This window comes from Gymnoscopelus microlampas, assembly GCF_963454915.1.
Source record: "Gymnoscopelus microlampas genome assembly, chromosome: 6".
NCBI classification, from domain to species: domain Eukaryota; kingdom Metazoa; phylum Chordata; class Actinopteri; order Myctophiformes; family Myctophidae; genus Gymnoscopelus; species Gymnoscopelus microlampas.
The window spans coordinates 19,645,303-19,668,038 of record NC_139943.1 but is presented as its reverse complement, the minus strand read 5'-3'; the positions used below and the strand labels follow the sequence as shown (position 1 = coordinate 19,668,038).

The window sequence follows — 22,736 nt, the reverse complement described above, 5'->3', positions numbered from 1 at the left end:
ATTATGATTTATACCGAAATGTCGGTCAATGTGGTCAATTAAACGCAATAACAATGGTTCTGGATTGTAATACGTAATACTGATTAAGTTACAAATTGTAACTCAATCTGTTTCAATTATTTTTTGTTTTAGGTATATTGTATAACTAAAACAAAAAAATAGTACACAACATGAAATATTTAAAACATGATCATATGGCTATTTTGTTAAAAACAACATATATGTATTATGATGAAACAAAGTGCATCTCTCAGTTTTGATCATGGGACTGACAGCAAAGCACATCATAACTTGTGCTACCAATATTGACCAAAAGGGGGTGTCACTGAGCATTACATTGAAAGAAATACATAAAGCCTACATTATGTCTATTGTGCAGATGTTCAAATTTGATGCCATTAATGTTCTATTTTACATTCGCTGCACTTCGCAATTGAATGAAAGGGCGATGACTCTTGAGAGTGCGTTTTCAAGAGCCATTAAAGACTAGGCTGTAATCATTTATATCTAACTAATTAAATCAGTAACTGTTTAATAATAATTAATAAACACCGCACACCCACATCCCTTAATTGTGTCACAGTTTCATAGTTGTTGTGTAGGCAGTGGTGTAAAGTAACTAAGTACATTTACTCAAGTATACTGTAGCCTACTTAAGTACAATTTTGAGGTATTTTTACTTTACTGGAGTAGCCTATTTCCAATTTTCAATACTTTTACTTCTACTCAACTACATCTCTGAGGCAAGTAATGTACTTTTATGCCACTACAGTTGTTTGAAAACTTTATTCTTTTTAGATTCAGATTTGTATTACTAAACATACATTAACCACTTCAGCCCCATACATTTCGGCATACATTTAAAAATAGCCGATCTACAAGCTCACAATGCTTTGCTGTGAGCTTGTAGATCGGCTAGATATAAATACATTTCATACATTTGAAAACGTGTGTTTTGGGACATTCTGCATAATGAATACTTTCTACTTTTGGTACTTTAATACATTTTCCTACCAATACCTGTGTATTTCTGCAATCTACACCGTACATTTTTAATTCCGGACTTTTTACATTGCATTATTGATACTTTTACTTCAGTAAAAAGTAAAGTAATACTTTTTCCACCCCTGCAGACTCGGAGAGAGTGAATGAGAGCGGAGCCCCTGTGGTTTTTCCCTCTGCATCCACTTGCACTGCATCTCTCCATCCTAATCACTCAGCCTCCTATAGCAGAGCAGACAGTGAGAGAATGATTTATGCCCAACACCGCTGCGGTTTCCATCACACTTCTTGGAATAAAATGACCAGATCAGCTCTATTGCTCTATTAATGTGCATTCTATTGTAGGAGAAGAAGTGCATTGTTGGTGGGAAAAGAAGGAAACATTGTAAATTGAAGAGAGGAGGTGCGCGCGAGAAGTTGCGTGATTTACTGAGGTAGGTAAATGTATTGATAAGAATGTCATTCTCTTTCAGATTCTTTAGTTTTTTTACGTGGTTTACCAGAGGTGCGTGATGCTGGTAGCCTAACCAGCTGTGGGTGATATCATGGGTATATGGTTTAATAAGTGCAGGATTGTGGTGGTTGTGACAAAATAAGAGACAAGAAGACGCCAGATGTAAAAACACATTTCTACTTTGAAAGAAGTGTTCGTGCGTGTTTCAGCTCTACATTATGAGACTGTTGTTTTGAGAATAAGTGCATTTTATGTTGACCTGACGTGTGGCTACAATGACATGAACATATCTGATTGAATTGTATGATTGCTGTTTTTAAAAGCAGTCTGTTCTTGTTTGTCACGCATCTAAGTGCAGAGCGCACAGGTGATTAGACTTAACTAAATTATGTCTGTACGGGTCACTCTACAATTAGGAGTGAGAGAGAGTTTCCACTGCGCAGTAGGCTACTTGATTGTGTGTGTGTGTGTGTGTGTGTGTGTGTGTGTGTGTGTGTGTGTGTGTGTGTGTGTGTGCACTTACCAAAAGTAGAAAGTATAGGCTTATACTCATTATACAGAATGTCCCATTTCACACGTTTTCAAATATATACAAATCTTTTGAAAATAGCAGATCTACAAGTTCACAATGTGCACTGTGAGCTTGTCCATTGGCTATTTAAACTAGTAACTAGAGTTTTCAAATAATTGTAGTGGAGTAAAAGAACAATATTTGCCTTTGAGATGTAGTGGAGTAGAAGTAAAAGTACAGAACATTGGAAATGCTCCAGTAAAGTAAAATTACATCAAAATTGTACTTGAGTAAATGTATTCAGTTACTTTACACCACTGTGTGTGTGTGTGTGTGTGTGTGTGTGTGTGTGTGTGTGTGTACACACACACACACACACATTACATCTTTACAGTATGTTGTGTCAGATTTTGTCACAATTACCTCACCTGGCTGCTCTGTCAGGTGTCCACATAGAGAGATGATTCAAGTGAATGTGACTTTACTTCCAAAAGTGAGTTTGCTGTACATGTATTGTAACTGCAACTATGGCTGAGCGTGGAACTCATCAGGGTCTCTGTAAATACCCCCAGCGTCTGGGACAAATGCTGAGTAAGTGATTATAATATGATTATGGCACATTACACTGTTTTTTGGGCATAGTAGGGTATGCTTTAAAAGTTCTGCTAACTTACCCAGACTGACATAGTGGATGCTGACGAAATATCGTCCCACAGAGGAACACTGAAGTGGGATAGGTTATGTTCCATATACTTACTGTACGATACAGCTACTGTAGTATGGGTACAGCACCGAAATGATGCAATGAGGTCAGTACAGTTATTGTAATGTGTTGCCAATATCCTTTGAAAAGTGTAGCCATGTCCAATTCTGGGTAGCTCACCTTTCATCCTGCATCAATTAACTGAACCAAAGATGCACTATAAGCGATTAAGAACGTGTATCATACTTTGTCATGCTTATTGAAGCTGTACTATGTACTACCCTGGATTTGAAGCAAGTGCTGATTTTTTTTGATAGAGCCTGCCTGCTTGCTCATGGGATAAATTGAATCTTGACTATCAGGTCAAAATTTGTGTTGGATCCTGTGTCTGGGTGAGACATGACCTTTGATACAATCTGAATGTCTCAATGGAAGAGCAGGGAGACAAAATACAGCCACCCCAATTGTATAAGTTATATTGTATTAACATACTCCACCATACAGATTGGACACAATTATTATTTTGTATTCATTAAAAAGAGTTGCATAGTGCCGCTTTAAGTATATTTATTGAGTGTAAAAATATATTGTCCCTTCCTGATGATTGATCTAGTGGCCTTACTATGGACAATCTTTAAAAGAAATGCACTATTGGTGTGAAGTTTCTATTTGTAATAAGTCATTCCATCTGTTAACGTTGTCGAGGTTGATATTTTGTTTTGTTCCTTATATTATGGGGGATTGTGTTTAATGAAAAGGGTCCTTCACGGGTAATAGAAGCAGCTTAATTTGATGAATTAAGTCACTTATCCAGCCATTTCACTCCTTCACACTCCATTAAATGACTAAGTAGTCTAAATGAATGTAAACGATTGCTCTGGTGTTTTAATGTACAGCTGGCTACCGCCACAAGTACCAGATAGGAGGGGTCTGGACTGTGTGGCATGCCTGCTATGACATGTCAGTATCTTAGCAACAGACCATATCGTTCCAGCACTCTGCTGTTGGTAAGTGTTTTTGGACACATGGTCCTGTGGTGCTCTGTAAAATCCTGAGAGTCATTTTATTTCTGAGAGCAATGAGCAAACGACTTCACAAATTTGCACATATGCACAGGTATCAAGGCTGTACACACACTACTAAAAACTTTCCACACACAGACTTCCTCCACTTTAGACTAACAGTATACATAAACATATACAGAATACAGATACATTTACACGCATGCATGCACGCGCACACACACGCTCACGCACACACACGTGCGCACGCACGCACACAGTAAATATTTAAATACTGCATATTATATAATATTGTTGTCGTTATGTTATTGCTATTAATGTGTCTTGTTGCTACAATATTGAGGAGCTGAAATCACACTAAAAAATATTTGTTAGTTAAATTCCTTGGGGGAGGGTATATTTGGGTATCTGGGCCTAGTTGTCACAACCGTCTATTTTCCAAGTCGTTTGGTTGCCAAATGAAGGCTTGTATGTGTTTGGCTTAGTAATGCTAGATGTTTCTTATTTGTAGGGGGGACTCACACTTGTGTTTGTAATTGAGTTGGTAGTATAATTTTGTTTACTGTAGCTTTTGTGTTTGTTCCAATTGGCTGCATTGTCCCAGCAATTTGATAATTTGCTCATTGCTCAATTTATATGGTGTCATGAATTTATTTTCCTTTTTTGCATTTCTCCTCTATTCTTGATAGTGACAGTGAGGGAGAGAGACAGGAAAGGTGGGAGAGAGAGAGAGGGGATCACATGCAGCCAAGGACGGATTATCCATTGGGCCAGTGGGGCCCTTGACTCTCAGGGGCCTTCGGGGGAACTGGGCTGCGAGGCCATCGACAATATACTAAACTGAAATGTATAGATTAATCAAATTAGATATCAAATATATGGGCCCCTCTATATTTACAGCAGTGGTTAGAAGGATTTTTGTCACTCACTATATACAAGTAGTGAAATGTTGGTGCGGAATGTCTGCAAGACTGCACAAGTTAATCATTATTACATGCACATACATGCACATACTGTACTTTAGGTTACAGACTGTAAATCCTGTATGCTAAAATGTCTACAGGTGTTTTCTTGACCCACACGTATGTCTTAAAACATGAGCAGGGGGAAGGGGGGGCTAAAAGATGATCGGCCCAGGGGCCCACACGGGGGTTAATCTGCAGCAAAGAGCCTTGTGTCTGCTTCGAACCCAGGAAAGCTGTGGGAAAGACTATAGCCTTATAGGTCATCTCATCTGATGCACCGTGTAAAGCTTTGGGTCGCCCAACCCAATCACCAGAGAAAAACAACTTACGTTTCTGCAAACCACGTATTGGTTGAATGTCAACATTGATGGAACAAAAACAGGCTTCCTATCAACACTTCTAGATACGGACGGATATGTACACTCAACACAGTCCATATGGAGACTAACCCTGGGAATGGTCTCATTTACTTTCAGTGACATGTAGCTTACTACTGTAGGCTATATGCAATTTTGAAATAGATTACAACTGATTCCCACGTTATGTGCATGCAAATCAGACAGGGCCGAGTCCCCAAGATCAACACAACATCACATTGCTCGAAACGGGGACACACTTGGTAAACGCCTCGCTCAGGCACCCCTCAAATCACTCCATAAAATCTGTTGCATTGGTTGGCAAACTCCACAATATCCTCTTTTATTATTTTATTAATTTTTGCTGTCTGTAGAAGAAATATAATCTCGGTTTTCTTCTGAAGCTACTTGCAGAAGGGAGAAAAAAAGGGGGGAAAAAGCAAACTTGAATCTCTTATAGTAGTTCTCTGGTTGAACAGGAAAAAGTAATGATACATTCTGTTAGACAAATCATTCATCATTCATAACTGAAAGTTGTGTATCACTTCCTGGGAATAGGGAGAGAATACTTGTAAAGATTTTGCAGGATGCAGTACTGGGGCTCTGGAATCTTTTGTGTTAGAATCTGTGTTTGCAGATTCACAGATATGTAGAATCTGTGAATCTGTAATACAGTATATGGGACCCTGGTATGAAAAAGTGAGAGCCCCTGTGCTATGCCATTATCTGAGGTTTTTAACAACCTGCACTGTGACGTACACCAACCCTGATGCTGAATTTCTCTGTTAAGATCAAAGAGGAAATAGGAGAAAAAATCTACTCAGAAAAATGTGTTAATTTATCCATTTGTAACCCTGAGAGTGAACAAATGGACAAGACATTTGTACTCAGAGTTAAATGAACACTACATTTACTGTGTACCTTTGCCTGACTTGTCATCTGCTATGTATCCACAGATTATGTGATCAAAGTCCTCTACAGCATCCTACAACACCATCACTACTGTCATTACATCACTGATCATCTGAATGGCCCTGCACAATATCCTCTTTTGTTATTTCTTGGAATATTTGTTAACCACTTAAACCCCTATATACAGTACTTTGTTGACCAGGGTCCCCCAGGGGTCTTTACTTGGTCCTTTCCCCCCCTCTACACCAAATATCTTTTCTGAAGATATCAGATCTACAAGCTCTCATCGTGATGCATTATGAGCTTGTAGATCTACTATTTTCATCAAATGTTTGTCTATTTTGGCCAAATGTTTGCCTATTATGACATGATGCCCAGAATTAGGATGCTAGGGTGGTAAGTGGTTAATGAACTTCCTTGAGTTGGGTCTATGCCAGGGGTCTTCAACAGAGGGTCCGGGACCCCTAGGGGGTCCTCAGAGTTACTATAGGGGGGCTGCCGAATCTTTGTGTGATAGGATATATATATTTTTTTTTTTACATTAACAACTTGAACCCTAGCATCACTATTCTGGGGAACCGGTCTGGGGAGCAGCACAACGCCTCGCAGCACGAGGCGTTGTGAGCTTCTAGATCAGCTATTTTCGGCAAAGAGGTTTGGTGTAGAGGGTAAAAGGAGCAAACCAAGTACAGGCCAAAGTTCAAGTTTACTAACTATTGAGGGTTTAAGTGGTTAAATGTCTGAAATAAACAACACAACACTGATCAATGAAATCTATCAAAAGTTTAATCTGCAACACAATTGTGTACAATGTAGTGAGGGGTCCCTGCTTCATCTATTTCTCTGCTAAGGGGTCCTTGGCCTGAAAAATGTTGAAGACCCCTGGTCCATGCAGTTGTTTTGTCTCCCTTACTGTTACTGCCTCTGAGCATATCTGAAACATTATTTGTATTTGTTCATCTATGTTCCCCCACAGGGCATTTTCTCGGATCCCAAACCATGGCCTACACGCTAGGCTCGAATTCCGAGGGCCAGACACCGAGTGTGGGGCCCCAGCACTGTGTCACCAGGGTGGAGCTGTCAGTCATCGGGGCCAACTTACTGGACAGAGACGTAGCCTCCAAGTCAGACCCATTCTGTGTTCTCTTCCATGAAGTGGACTCCAACTGGGTGGAGGTAAGGATAAAGGGTTGGGATCCTTTATGGATTTTAACAATTCCGGTTCCTTAACGAATCCCTCTTAACGGTCCAAATCCTTAACGGTTCCCTTTAACGATTCCTGTAAGGGGTTCCAAATGGACCCTAACAGGTCTGTATGGCGGTCCTTGAAATGTAAAAGTTTGAGAACCCACCGGTATTGTAATTGTACAGCAGAGGTGAAGTCCACATACCAGCTCTGACAGTGTGATCAAAACTGGTTCCAGAAACGGTTCCAAATGTGATGGGACCGATTCCGGTTCCACAATGTTGGATCCGGATAGATAGATACACGTAGATAGATAGATAGATAGATAGATAGATAGATAGATAGACAGCTAGATTGATAGACAGATAGATACATACAGTATTCAGACAGACAGACAGACTGGCATTTAGAGTTATAATTGCATGGTTTATTGGAGAAAAGTACAATAGCGAGTTGAACACGCATTGCAGTGGACCGGCATGAAGTTTGGGAGAATGGTGCTGCTGTGTGAGTAGGCTGGTGCTTCAAGGCCTTTCTGTAGCTAACTGCTGGTTGGTTAAAAGAACAGGTTTTTGTGGTTGTGTGTGCGTGTGCATTTGCTTGTTCCATGAGTTTAAATGAGCGTGTGTCTTCTAGTACTTGTTTTTGCATGTGTGATGTGTGTGTGTGTGTGTGTGTGTGTGTGTGTGTGTGTGTGTGTGTGTGTGTGTGTGTGTGTGTGTGTGTGTGTGTGTGTGTGTGTGTGTGTGTGTGTGTGTGTGTGTGTGTGTACAGTGTGTGCGCGTGTGTGTGTAGGCTGGTGCCTCAGGTCGTCGCTAGCTGTTGGTCAGCAGGGCACTCGCCTCCGATGTGAAATTACCAGGCGTTACTATGGCAACGGGGATGGAAACAAAAGCGCAGTGCTCCCGGAGTGAGAGAAAATAGAGAGGAAAAGTGAAGCTATCTCGCCCGTATCTGCTGTCTTTTCCTCTCCGACTTTGTTCATGTTTTTCACTCCCTCCCTCCCTCTATCTCCCTCCCTCTATACCCCATTTTTTACACCCAGTGCCAATTGTCTATGTAATCCTGGGCACTACACTCCCTCTGCCAACCTAGGGAGGCCAGGGCCGAGCTCATGCCTCCTTCAATGCATGAGAGCCAACTGACCTTCTTATCACCTAACAGGGGAGAGTTTCCCCGGTTAGACGTAGCGCGTGGAAGGAACACGTTATTCCAACCAATTGCTTTCCCCTCCATCAGGCCAGGGGATATGGAGGCAGTATTGTGACCAGGATTACTAAATTACATGTTTTTGTGAGGGTACCTACCCTAGGAGACACGTCTATCTCAGTTTTACTTTGTCCTGCTCTCTCTCTCTTCTCTTCCTTAGTCTTATTTTTGGCGCTCAGTTCTTCTCTCTATATCTCCTTCACTCCCATTCACCTCCCTCTCTGTCTGGCATGGGGCTGAGCAGAGAACAGGCCAGGAGAGGAGAGGAGAAACGAGATGGGGAGGGGAAAAGAAGGGAAGAGAGGCAAGGAGGAGAGGTGAGGAGTGATCTATAGATAGCTCTAGAGGGGTGAGAAGAGGGTGGGGCCATCTGGGGGAAGGTGGAGGGAAAGAGGAAGAGAAGGTGAGAATAGGAGAGAGAAGGTAAAACTGGGGGAAAGAAGGTGTGAAAGATTAAAGATAGGGGGAGGGTTGGAGAGGGAAGGGGGAAAAAAGAGGATGAAAAAGAGGAAGGGAGTGAGAAAAAAGAGGTGAGAGGAAGAGAGAGAAGAGGGACAGTGTTGGGTAAGGTGTGTGTGTGTGTGTGTGTGTGTGTGTGTGTGTGTGTGTGTGTGTGTGTGTGTGTGTGTGTGTGTGTGTGTGTGTGTGTGTGTGTGTGTGTGTGTGTGTGTGTGTGTGTGTGTGTGTGTGTGTGTGTGTGTGTGTGTGTGAGAGAAAGAAAGAGAGAGAAAGATGTTCTCTTGGGATGGAGTACTTAGCTTTCTAAAGAGAGGCTGATAGAGGAAGGACAAATATGTGATGTAGATTAATGGGGGCCAGAAGAAGAGGGTGAGAAAGTGTGGTAGCAGCTAATGCTGGTGTAGCACATTCTGCACTGCATGTTGAACGCCTTCCCATATCCCTACTCTAATCACACACACCAAGCCCATTCCTAAACGTACTTTAACCATTTCTTAACCAGCATATACCTAAAGTTAACCATGTCTCCTAATGCCTAATCAAAACAAATGTTAACCATGACCCTGTAACCTAATACCTGAACAAAATCAATTTCAACCGTGCCACAGGACAGCTGTATCATCTCTATAAATGCGTGGAATCTCTGCATGCCTGTCAAGGTTAGCCTGACACACAGCCTGAATTTTCATTTCGTTTCACTCCTGAATCGCTTAGCCAGAGTTGATTTTGATCGATTCAGGGGCTGAAGCCACATGAGTCACATGTCAAGGTGTGAGTTTATCCAAATTTGGTCAAATAAAATTGCCCGTAAATCATTGTATTTACATTATTATTTATGCCCATAATAATTAATACTTCCCTTAAAATACAAACAGTGCACTATTCACGTACTGTATACGTACATTTCACACAGATATATTTTTGAGTGGTGCCAACCACCCCTATATCTGACTTTGTCCGTGTGTCCGTATGTATGTATGTCTGTCCAATAAACAAACATTGATGACAACATCAATGTTTCAATACGGGGCTCATCAAAGGCACCACTCTCTTAACACAGGGTGTGATTTTTTGGCGTGTAGGGTGTATCGATTTTAAATCATTTTATCGTATTGCTATAAATGAACGAATATCGTCCATGTATCGTCCTTTTAAAGTAATACATTTTCGTTACATATTACTGTCTGAGCAACAGTAATATATTAATATTACATATTACTTTTTAGTTACTTAAAAAAAAAAAGAAGCTAAAATTGAACAATTAAATAATCTAGATTTTGTATTATTATTATTAGCCCACAAATTATTTTTGGAAATTGAGACACAGAGATGACAGATGGGCAGGCATTTAAATTATAAGATATGATTATAAATGACATTAATGAATCAATTTACTTACTTAAATTAATCAATTCATAAATGGACATATACCTTCTATAATGTAGCCTATAATGACATGACAAGACAAGCCTCTTTCTATACTTTTTTGAAATTAAAGTCCACAGAACAAGGACAAGGCATGAGCAGCATAGAATGCAAATGAAGTTTAAAGTGCTTTCTTCAATATGCCTTGAAAAAGAGGTCAATTTCGGTCATATGCATGGAGTTCGGTCATATGGAAAGTAGAAAGACCTAGACATTTGCTATAGGACATGCTAAATAAGTAATGAACAAACACATCATGCTGTATGTTCTGTAATAATAATCCAAATCTACAAAGTAACTTGTAAAACTAAAGTTTTCTAATAATTGTAGTGGAGTAAAAGTATAATATTTGCGTCTGAGATGTAGTGGAGTAGAAGTAAAAGTACTGACATTTGGAAATACTCCAATAAAGTATTAAACATACCTAAACATTGTACTTAAGTACAGTACTTGAGTAAAAGTACTTAGTTACTTTCCAGTTTCCACCATGATCCACGTCTTGCATGCAAATGAGGCATGTGCTTCTATGAGAACGTATACACGCACCAGGTCGTCTGTTACGACCGTCATGGATGAACTTCAACCTGGTGTTTGCACTTGCTCACTTTTTGCTCCATAAATCAACATAAACGTTCAGATTTCAAATATAAAGTGCTGGCCCCATGGCCACGGATGTTACAATTATGTACGGGCCCTCAGAAGTACCCGTATCTTCCGTATTGTTCAATAAAAAGCATTTTAATCAGATTGGTGGCCATTTTCTCATATAGTTATAATGTATCAGAGTGCAATACAGCTCCCAACCGATAGGGTCACGTAGTTGAAAGCATATGGAGAAATACGGGGGAAATGGCCACCAATCGGATTAAAATGCTGTTTATTTACCAATTCAGAATATTCGGGTACTTCTGAGGGAACGTACATAATTGTAACATCCGTGGCCATGAGGTCAGCACTTTATATGTGAAATATGAATGTTTATGTAGATGTACGGACAAAAAGAGAGAAGGTTTAAATACCAGGTTTAAGTTCATCCATGACGGTCACGATATGACAGTCATGTTTCAGGGCTAGCGACTCCACTGTTGACAGAGGCTTCATGTCTTCCACAACGCAGAAAACGAAACGCCCGGGTCCCCAGACTCCCCAAGCGGCTCATTTTCCTCAATCTCCTCCTCATTGTCCTCAACCAATATCTCATTCTCAGACTCTGCCATTCTACCTTGTGTCAATGTTGTTGTTGTTTGTTGTGGTGTGCTGGACTGGTGCATCACATTCACAATCGCAAAGCGCGCCGACAGGAAATAATAATGGATCGAACGGGTCAGTGGGTTTTGTAGTTTTCCGGGAATGTAGGCTGCGGCTTTGTGGGTGGATACAAAAAACACCTTCACTGGTGGGTAACGCACTAAGTAACGTAGTAACGTAGTGTCATCTTACTACTATATTACAGCTTCTCCTTGTAGTAATGCGTCATATTACCCGTTACCGCATTTCAGTAATATATTACGTAACGACGTTACGTTACTAACGCACGTTACCCAACACTGATCATTACCCCTACTATCTATCTATCTATTGATACTGACACATCGTGCAAAATGTCTGCTTGTCTGTCTGTGTCCCCCCCGCGTATCTCAAGAACCGTCTGACCGATCGACATCAAACTTGGCATGTGTATCGTCGAGGACCCGAGGGAGAGATACAGTATGCTGAGTGGGAAGTCGCTCGGATTGGCAGTTGTCCAAAGATATCATCATACTATAAATCCACAAATCTCTGTATCTGGTTGTCTGCCCGTGTACCGTTTATGCCCATTGAGATCCCTGATGTCATCAACATGACATCACAGTACTGACGTCATAGACTAGCCTCCAAGTACTATGATAATAATGTGCTCCGCACTAAGTATACTCTGATAACGGGTATAATGGGTATTGCCTAACCAGAGGGGCATGCGTTCCCAACTGGCATCGTTCCCAACGGGCATCGTTCCCAATGGGCATCGTTCCCAATGGGAATCGGCCTAGTTTTTATAAGAAAAAAAGAAAAAGAGTGCTTTTAGTGGTGCTCAAATCTCCGCCGGAGATAATAATACTTATAGACTGTATGACACAGTAACATCAAACTGCATCTCTCTCCCTCTCTCTGTCTCTCAGTGTACGGTGTGTGTGTGTGTGTGTGTGTGTGTGTGTGTGTGCATGTGTGCGTAACAGGTGTGCGCCTGCCCTGTGCGGAGTCTTTGTCATGTTTAATATGGGCCTTAATCAGATGTGGGCTTTAACTGAACGTCTCTTCCCTGTCATACTTTCACGTTCCATGGTCTCTCTGTATCTCTGTCTGTGTGTGGTGCATGTGTGTGTGTGTGTGTGTGTGTGTGTGTGTGTGTGTGTGTGTGTGTGTGTGTGTGTGTGTGGCTCCCTAACTGTGGAACGTGTGAGTATAGATTACGCACCCTCTGTCTCACTATTAATTGATCTGACAGCTTGAGCCCATTCGACTAATTCGACTCCACAGCCTCGTGGACATACTGTATATCCCATACTCTACTCTGGAGGGATGGAGTGTCTGAGATTATGAATTCATAAAAATATGATAGCTGTTGTTGAAGAATTGGAAAAATATTCAGGGGTTGAGTTCACAGACACACACAGACACACGACCACACACACACACAGGCAGGGGCGAAAACAATCTACAAACCCGGCCTTAAGTCTAGCGGAGATAAAACAAAAAATCCCCTTGGGAACCGTAGCTGGTCTAAAACCATTGTCATTACTGCTGTGCAACATGTCATCAGCCCCGGATGCTTCTAACCTCATGCCTAAAGATAAGCAGCTGTAAGCTCAAATCAAATGGCCTTCGTAGCAGGGTGCTCTGAGAGCAGTTTGGGTTCCTAATGCGATTGAGCACTGGTGTCAAAGAGCCTTTCAACAACCTGGTGCTTAGCAACAACGAGGCTGTGGTTCCAGGAGACCATATAAAAAAGGTAGGATATAGGCACAATTCTTTAAATCCACAAAATAATCAAGTGAAGAAGAAGGGAATGTCCACACACGATATACTGCTCTCTCGTCTTTTTATTTTATTTAATCAACAATCTTGAACAACGTTTCGCCCGTGTAGGGCTTCATCAGGTCCTACGCGGGTGAAACGTTGTTCAAGATTGTTAGTTAAATAAATAAAAGAGATGAGAGACCAGTATATCGTGTGCGGACATTCCCTTCTTCTCCAGGAGACAATGTGCCAGGCTGTTTGTTTTGTTATTTTATTTTGCACTTTCTTTTCGTGGATTTTCCAATATACTGTATATACTTTATATGTAGAAGCTCCATTGAGTCTGATCAAATGCCCTGTTGATATATAGCCTGGTAAACCATCCCGGTCGCGGGAAATTCATATTATCATGTGTCTTCTGCAGACCGATCTGGCCCCAAGTGCTGGGTGGGCGTTTTGCAGAAATCAAAAAGTGGAAGGGCCCTTAGTGCAGACGCTGATTGGCTCTTCCACTTTTTGATTATGTCTTCTACAGAAGACACATAATAATGTGAATTGACGCGACTGGGATGGTTTACCTGGCTAGTTGATAATAGATCCAAACAAAAAATCCAAACAAACAATCCAATGGTTAAATGCTTATCTTCAGCTTCCTATCTTCCTATCATGGTCTCACATTGTCAGAATTGACAATGCTACTAAAGGTCTGGCTTTTAACTCTGTAGAGCTTTCATCATACTTTACATTGTTTGATTCGACTAGATCTCAGGTTGGTGGGGTAGGAGGAATCTGTGATCTAAGGAGCTCCCTTTTCTAGTTTGGGCTGTGTTTGGAAATGGTTGGAATGACTCATAGGAGCAGTGCTAGGGTTCATGGATCGACAGGTGTTTCCAGTTGTCCAATTGAGCTGTGTCCTCTGTGCTGGGCTCAGGGCTATACATACCGGTACTCACGCCACCAGAGAGAATGCTGAGACAGCGAAAATGTAAAGGACTAGCAGATCCAGCAAGGTTGGGCTAGATGTGATATACTGTAGACCAATATAATCCTGTAGTGCTGTGTTCATATACAGTAGTACTGTATGTGTGTATTGACAATAAAGCGCAGAAGCTTTAATACGGTCTCATCAATTGTGTCAGCAAGAACCCACAGCAGCACTCATGCTACAGTGACATATCGACCAATCGGTGGACCGGGACATTTATACAGTTATGTGGCCGTTCTCATGCATTTATATCCCTTGTGGGCTGCTCCATCAATTTGAAATTATTATGAAGGGACTAAGATGTTTATTTTAATATGCTGCCAAACATTCTTTGGAAAAAAGGAAATCTAAAGCTATGGGCTGTTTTATGTTGCTCGACACTTTACTACTTACTACTACACTACTTTACTTTAAGCAAGGCTGAGTAAAAAAAACTCTTGGCTAATATAGTGGACCATCACATTTCATGAGATTAGAACTAGAAGGCATTCTATCAATGTATTTCTATAGTATCGAGAGTTGACCCTTCTAATGTCTACTCTAAAGGTCATTCTGTGCTTTGAGTCAGATTGGAGAGTAGCAAGGCTAGGGTGAATATTGTCACCAAACCACCTGGTTTAGACCACACAGAGCAACACCAGACTCACCCTCTCACGTACACCCACACACTGTCTGTTGGCTCAGGCTGTGTCAGTGCCTTGTTTGTGCTGTTTTCTCAAAGTCTTGAAGAAATGAAAAGATAATCACAATTTTCAAGGCATTTAGCAGTAAAGGTTAAAGTTGGAATTAGCGTTTAAGGGATGATTGTAACCTATATACATTGCGTGGGAGAGTATTGTGTAGTATTGAATTTCACTGCATTTGAAGGGGACATAAAATGCTTGTTTGAACTGGCCATCATAGAAATCCCTGTTCATGCATTTGCTCAACCATCTGCTGTATCCATAGATAGTATGGTTTCATCCGAAATCTGTCATTTTGGTAGGAGACAAGCCAAAACCTTTGTGTGTGTGTGTGTGTGTGTGTGTGTGTGTGTGTGTGTGTGTGTGTGTGTGTGTGTGTGTGTGTGTGTGTGTGTGTGTGTGTGTGTGTGTGTGTGTGTGTGTGTGTGTGTGTGTGTGTGTGTGTGTGTGTGTGTGTGTGTGTGTGTGTAGGCCAAGGAATACACAGAAATATTTTTTTTTCAAATCACTCTCACGGTGGCGCTATATGACTTTACACTATGTTGGGAGGGTGCTGTGAGTGAATAAATATAATTTAGGCTTGCCATGTTAGTAAATGCAGGCAATGCAGGCCCATTATTCCGATGTCCCAATTGTCTGACAAATGTTAGGTTACTGAGAATCCTGTAGGTTTACACTTTATAACATTAGAAAGATCAGACCCTTCCTCACACAGGAGTCAGCCCAGCTCCTTATCCAGACTCATCAGTCATATCAAAACTTGACACTGTAACTCACTCCTTACTGGCCTCCCGGCATGTGCACTTAAACCCCTCCAAATGATCCAGAATGCCACAGCACACCAGCCAAAAGTTTCACATGTCTGCCCCCTTCTCTGCTCCCTCCATTGGCTCCCAGTTACTGCCCGCACAGAGTACAAAACACTGATGTTGGCCTACAAAGCAATCAAAGGTATGGCACCCCCATATCTTCAAATCCTGATCCAACCCTACAACCCCTCCCGCCCACTCAGATCAGCTAACTCAGGGAAGCTGTCAGGACCTTCCCTAAAACATCCAGGACAACGCTCCACACGTCCCAGACTCTTCTCCCTTCTGGCTCCCTAACTGTGGAACGAACTCCCCATTAACTGCAGACTCACTCCCAATCTTCCACCGTAATCTGAAGACTCACCTCTTCAGACTCCACCTTAGCCTGTAGCACTTGCCCTAGCCTTGACGACCTTGCAGGCGTATGCAAACGCTAAAATGTAATTTAGATAGCATGTTATGTACACAGATCTATGCCAGGTCATTTGTAGGCACCAGATTATAGATTGTTTGATATTATACTGTTTAGACTGATGATAGGTTCTTGGTTAACCTATATGATCCTAGATTACTATTTCAATGCATTTTGATGTATTACCTCATGTTGTCCTTGCTTACTGTAAATCGCTCTGGATTAAGAGCATCTGCTAAATGCCTAAATTGTAAATTGTTAGGGTAAGGCTTTATAATGAGTGCTGTCGGACGGTACTTCAGAGCAATGGGAAGTCGGACAAATGGCATGGCACCTTACTGACAGATTATGCTGGAGCACTTTGCTGGAGGTGTTGGATTACTTTGCCAGATTTTGCATATTAGACCGTAATTGACTAGTTTGCCCAGGCATGTTTGAATCTCAATTTTAAAGCAGCTGACAGACAACCCCCCTTTCAGCAGGGAATGTGAAAAAATCTCTCAAGGAACAAATTTCGCACAGATACAAGCCGGTATAATCATGGCCCTTTTTGGGGACATCATTATAAGAAAACACATTTTTGAGGCCCAATGACCTGTCCTGAGGACACAAATAGTCCTCTTTTCATGGAATGGCCCTAGGGATGTAGTTAGCATTGGGCTATTATGTTCGTTAGCAACTATTGTAGCGCAACAGCTAATACGGGTTCGGGAAGATAATATTTCTCAAAACACTTTTTTTCCCCCTTCTTTCTCACCAAGTACTAAGCTAAGCCAATAGCTGAGCAACAAAGCTGTGCTAGAAAACAGAACAGAAGTTCATGGGTTTGAACATACAAGTCAAATGTTGACATTGCGAGTTTGACACCATTGATTGTAGTATGTCTCATCTATCTCTGTCTAAAGCTATTTTCATTTTTTTTTCTCTTGGTTTTGTCTTCAAGATCGGCCGCACAGAAACAGCAGTGAACAACCTGAACCCAGTGTTTGGAGTCAAGTTTCAGGCGGACTACCATTTTGAGGAGGTGCAGAAGCTTCGATTTGCCATGTTTGATGAAGACAAGTGTGCAACACAGCTCTATGAACATGACTTCCTGGGAGAGTTTGTTTGTACGCTGGGAGTGGTATGGAAATAATCCTTTTGAAATTCATGATTTTTAATTATAGTAGACCATGATGCATTAGTCTCTATAGCAGTTTGTGGGTTTGCGTTGAAACATCAACAATATATTGCCACAGTGTGTATTTATTCCCACAAAAATGAGACAAAAACTGAAATGTAATCATTCAACCATGTCCATCTTATTCTTTAGTATGTAAGTGAAAGTGGACATTAATTCAATATGTTTTTGTGAAATAACTAAAGGATTTTGTGAGTGCTGTTTCAGTAGCACTAAACCGTAACCTGCTACATACACTACATCTGGTAAGTGTTAAGCGCTGACTTTAAAATTCCATAAATGTTCACTTCACTTGTACTTGTGTCTGCTCCTTCACCAGATTGTGTCCAACAAGAAACTTCACAGGCCACTGATTTTAGCCAATGGAAAGCCAGCTGGGAAGGGAACCATAACGGTAAGAATAGAGTGTTTGGCTCAACCTCAATGTTCACCTGTATGCCATTAGTATTGATCCCTCACAGTCTTGCTCAAGGACTCTTCAACACTATTTTAGTAGCTGCTAGAGTGCTATCAAGAGCACTCTAGCGGGATTTATGTCCAAAATGCACCCACAGTTATGTATATATTTATTATACTGTGTGTGTGTGTGTGTGTGTGTGTGTGTGTGTGTGTGTGTGTGTGTGTGTGTGTGTGTGTGTGTGTGTGTGTGTGTGTGTGTGTGTGTGTGTGTGTGTGTGTGTGTGTGTGTGCGTGCGTGCGTGCGTGCGTGCGTCTCTCTTGCTCACTTCTCTTTCACACATACTGTAGACACACACTTGTGCAGTATTTTTAACTGCAGTGATGATGTTGTTGATAATGATTATCATTCTGTCAGTGTGGTTGCTGTTGCTGGCTCTTTCTAAGTATATAATTGACTATAATTGTGATCTTGTCGATAATGACAATGATGGTGATGATGATAATGATGATGATGATGGTAAGGACAATGATGATTTGAGACTGTTAATCATTTTTAATGACGTAGCTATTGCTGTTGTCCATGATAATAATGATGAAGATGAGGAGGAGGAGGACATTGTCCGTATTTTCATCTGCAGCTAATGATGCAATTGTAACTGTTGTCTTAGATAACAGCCCAGGAGCTGTCTGACAACAGAATCATCAGTCTGACCCTGTGTGGGAGGAAGCTGGATAAAAAGGTAGCTGGTTACACCCACGCACACCCGGGCATGGGAATATACACACTCTCTCTCACAGTGCATGATGTTTTAAAACGTGTGCTGGCCCGTGCACACGCACGCACACACACACACACACACACACACACACACACACACACACACACACACACACACACACACACACACACACACACACACACACACACACACACACACACACACACACACACACACACACACGTGAGTACAGTACATTGTATACAGTATGTACTGTACTCCCACTCAAAGCCTTAGGCCACCCTCCAATGCGCTGTATAGTTAGTTTTGAATGAAAACCTAAATGTACAAAATCTCTTTTGTTTTGAGAGACTTCAAGGCACAACAACCTTCTCAGTTTTGTTTTACTTGATCACCTATTCATAATATTGATTATTCATTAACCCCCTGTGCTTTCTTTCTAGAGTCTTTACTGTATATTTTGGATTAGATCATTATAAAAGCACACATAAACAAGTGGCAGATGCTGTGGTTGAAAGTCACCGCTCACCACCATTTTTGAGTATTTAGCAGTAAACAAAATATTATATGTTAAAAGTTCTTGTGATTATCCCAGACAGTTCCACTTGGTTAGATCCTTCTCAGTTTAAATCACCATCTGAAGATGAATACAGGTAACATCTTTAATGTAATATTACATTACAAATATTGTTGTTTTTCTACAGGACTTCTTTGGTAAGTCGGACCCTTATCTGGAGTTCCATAAACAAGGAGATGATGGCAAATGGATGCTGGTGCACAGGACAGATGTGAGTTCAAATTGGGCTTGTGAGCTGATACTTTCCAGTAGTAGATAAATCAGGCTTAAAGGTAGGGTAAGTGATTTTCTTTGGTTAAAATAAGTGTTAAATAGCTCTATATTCTGATAGTACTCATTGCTATAGAGTGTTTGTTCAGTAAAAGGAGTCTCCTTGTCTCTCCAGCTCTTTATAAAACAGAAAATGCATTTTCGTTTCAGTTTCATTTCCAATTTTATCCAATAAGGATAGAGAACTCAGTCAGGATACAGATTAAACAAGTGAAATTGGAAGTGATGACACTAAGAAATTAGCAGGCAAAATTGGAACTGGAACACTATAAGAATGAAGCTTAAAATGGGTACATTCTCCTGATTGGCTGAGATTTTGACACCTACCGGAAAATGTATTTTCTCTTTATTAAAGAGCTGGAGAGACAGGGAGACTCCTGTTACTGAACAAACACTCTATAGAAATGATTACTATCAGAATATAATAAATAACCTTTTAACAAAATACTTTTTGTTTTAACTAAAAAATATCACTTACCCTACCTACCAACTAGCAAATGTGGCACATTGTATCATCCCTTTAATAAAATGGATGAAGCTAACTAGCAGACAGCGTACCCGTAACTTAGTAGGCTGTGACTGCGAGGTATCTACATTTTGTTTGTTGTTTTAGGTCATAAAGAACACCTTGGATCCAGTGTGGAAGCCTTTCACTGTGCCCCTCATCTCACTCTGCAATGGAGATGTGGACAGAAACATTAAGGTCAGTGGTTGGATGGTTGCTTTTATTTGTCATTTGCACATGCAGGCATATACATTAAATAGAAATGTGCATGGATCTGATACGGTACATTTAACAGGAACTGGCGAGAATAGATGAACCATATGAATCTTAGCGTCCCTATTCTGGGGTGAATATTCAGCGAAAACAGCCGGTCTACAAGTCACAACACGTCACAACGTGACGTGTTGTGAGCTTGTAGACCGGCTGTTTTCGGCAAAGAGATTTGGTGTAGAGCGGAAAAGGAGGGGGCCTAGTGTAGAGCCCTGGGGGACTCTGGTCGATGAAGTATATACTAGTAGGGTGGTTAAGATGTGCACACCCCATCCATGCAGTACACTTTCAGTTTAGCTCTGACCGGCATTCAATGCTCTCATCATTGAAGGAAGTAAGCTATCGCTACACCTGCTGGTGTGTGTGTGTATGGAGCGGCAAGGCCTGCTACTGGGTTGAGCAGTAATGTACTCACTGTATGGATAACATTAATCCTGAATGATCTTATCAGCCTTCCTCATGATTCCTCACAGTACAAGGTCAAGGAGTTAATAGACAGGAGCTCTAAACCGGTGATATTGCTGCAATCACTTACACAGAAAACTACACAAAGTACAAATGAACCAAATGGGCCGTAATGCGTTAATACCATGAAATAAAAAAGGCAGAGTCTAAAGGCCAGTCCACACCAATGATTCGCAACTCCTTGTAACCACTTTGTAACCGCAACCGTTATCCCAAATGGCAATTGCAAGGAGTTGCATTGGTGTGGACTGGCCTTAATAACGCTGTGGCTTCCCAGTGCTTCCCAGTGGAACTGTACTGTACTGCTAGTGTTGGACTAGCCTCCAACAACTGACAGCTGTCAGTTGTTGGAGGCTACTCTGGAGTGGATCACCATATTTGGGATGGCTGACCCAAGGGGGGGGGTCCACGCCATAATGAAAGATGCCGATGTTCCTGATACCATCAGTCATCTCCATATTTGGGCAGAAACACCATATTCAGGCAGAAGTTTGGGGGACATACTGTATATACATCTATCTATCTATCTATCTATCTATCTATATATACAATTTGAATCCTGCGCCATGTCGGTTGTATGTATGTATGTAGCCAGTGTGACGTCATATGACATCACGGTCGTGACATCACGATGAGACACGCCAGTGTGACGTAATCTCACGACAGCATGACATCACATCCTACCTATAAATAGGTAGGATGCACCAGTTCGACGGCTTCCATCCTCAACACAACCCACGCCGACGACCCTTTACACAAATAAACTGCTAACTTCATCTCCTGCGATTTCAACTATCTTTTCACATTGTACACCACTGCACACTCCCCACAGGTCTGCCATACCAGGTCTGAGTAATCACAAAGTGGGTTTTGGTCATTGGAGAGGTGATGCACGTCACCTCTTTCTGAAGTGGGTACTTTCAAAGCCTGCCGTGGATTTAGGAGAGCACAAAACTCTCTCTCACACTGTGAGGTGCCTGTAAGGTGGCACTGCAAAGTGAACGACGCGTCACGCTAGACGTTCGGGCCGCGTAGCGGCCCGAACTTCTAGTACAGTACATACATACAGTAGAAACAACAAATTGCTGTTATAGATGGCTGACCCCTTCGGCGCCACACTATCAAAACAATGGAAGAACTCTTTCATGGAACGTTATTATAAGCAGCAGCTTGAGAGATTCCAGAAGAATTCAGTTGTCTGTTGGATCTCCTTCTGGGATGAGGATTCATCTGTCCTGTATGTATGTTTAATTAGATATTTTGGGGCTCAGCTATCTACTGTATATATATACTATATTTTACCAAATCTCTGTCTGTGTGTCACTCTGTGGCTGGCGTAACTCGGAAAGCACCCAACGGAACAGTCACGAACTTGGCATGTTTGTCTCATATGACCCCCGGGGTGTGCATTGCCGAGCGGTTTCCGAGAACCGGAAAACCACAAATATCTGTAACTATCTGTCAGCCCGCGGGAACGCGCACATGCTCAGTGTGTTAGGGAGATTGTATGCATCGGCCTTCCTCATTCATTGGCCAACCCAAACCTTTGGCTTCACGGATTGGCGGAGTGTCACGTCACGCTTATGCCGCGAAGCCTTTATAAATCCCTGATTGGCTTACACCAACATGTTGGCTTCACTGGTTGGCTGAGCTTCGCGTAACGTTTGTGCTGCAATGCCAATATAAATGGAACACCTTGCATAGTTCCCGATATGCATGGCCCCAAGTAGGCCCGGCGCCTGAAGGGCGCAGTCCTATTTTCATATCATATATTTTATATATTGTATATATAATTTCTACATGACATCTACCACCATCTACACAATGTTAGCATAATAAATTCAATCAAAATGTACATTGATTACAGCGATAGCATGCTTCTATGTATGATGATACTGCGATTTATGACGATACTGCGATTTATTACATGATGATGATGATGATGATATGCAGCTAATCTTTTATATGTTGACAGGTCATTTGTTATGACTATGACAACGATGGAGGCCACGACTTCATTGGTGAATTTCAGACCACTGTCACTAAGATGAGCGAAGCACAGAACTCAACGGAGGTAAAACACTGATTATTAATGAATTAATTATTCTACTGTATGTATCTGTCTCACTGTCTGTCTGTCTGTCTGTCTGTATCTATTTATTTGTCTGTCTGCCTGTCTGTCTGTATCTATATATTTGTCTGCCTGCCTGTCTGTCTGTATCTATCTATTTGTCTGCCTG

General features: G+C 41.5%; 1 protein-coding gene across 2 annotated transcripts in view; it reads left to right on the top strand.

Moving 5' to 3' along the window:
• The first annotated feature begins 1,320 nt into the window (after window positions 1-1,320).
• cpne2 (copine II) overlaps window positions 1,321-22,736 on the top strand; it is a 59,082-nt gene continuing 37,666 nt past the window's right edge. Inside the window, exons 1-8 of one of the 2 annotated variants that reach the window (XM_084059949.1) lie at window positions 1,321-1,436; window positions 6,902-7,101; window positions 17,034-17,213; window positions 17,590-17,664; window positions 18,338-18,409; window positions 19,114-19,197; window positions 19,870-19,959; window positions 22,472-22,570. In XM_084059949.1, coding sequence (XP_083916075.1) covers window positions 6,925-7,101; window positions 17,034-17,213; window positions 17,590-17,664; window positions 18,338-18,409; window positions 19,114-19,197; window positions 19,870-19,959; window positions 22,472-22,570 — 777 coding nt within the window. In that variant the 5' untranslated portion in view covers window positions 1,321-1,436; window positions 6,902-6,924. Of the gene's footprint in view, window positions 1,437-2,436; window positions 2,559-6,901; window positions 7,102-17,033; window positions 17,214-17,589; window positions 17,665-18,337; window positions 18,410-19,113; window positions 19,198-19,869; window positions 19,960-22,471; window positions 22,571-22,736 lie in introns of those variants that run through there. The other variant, XM_084059948.1, reaches the window with a different exon arrangement.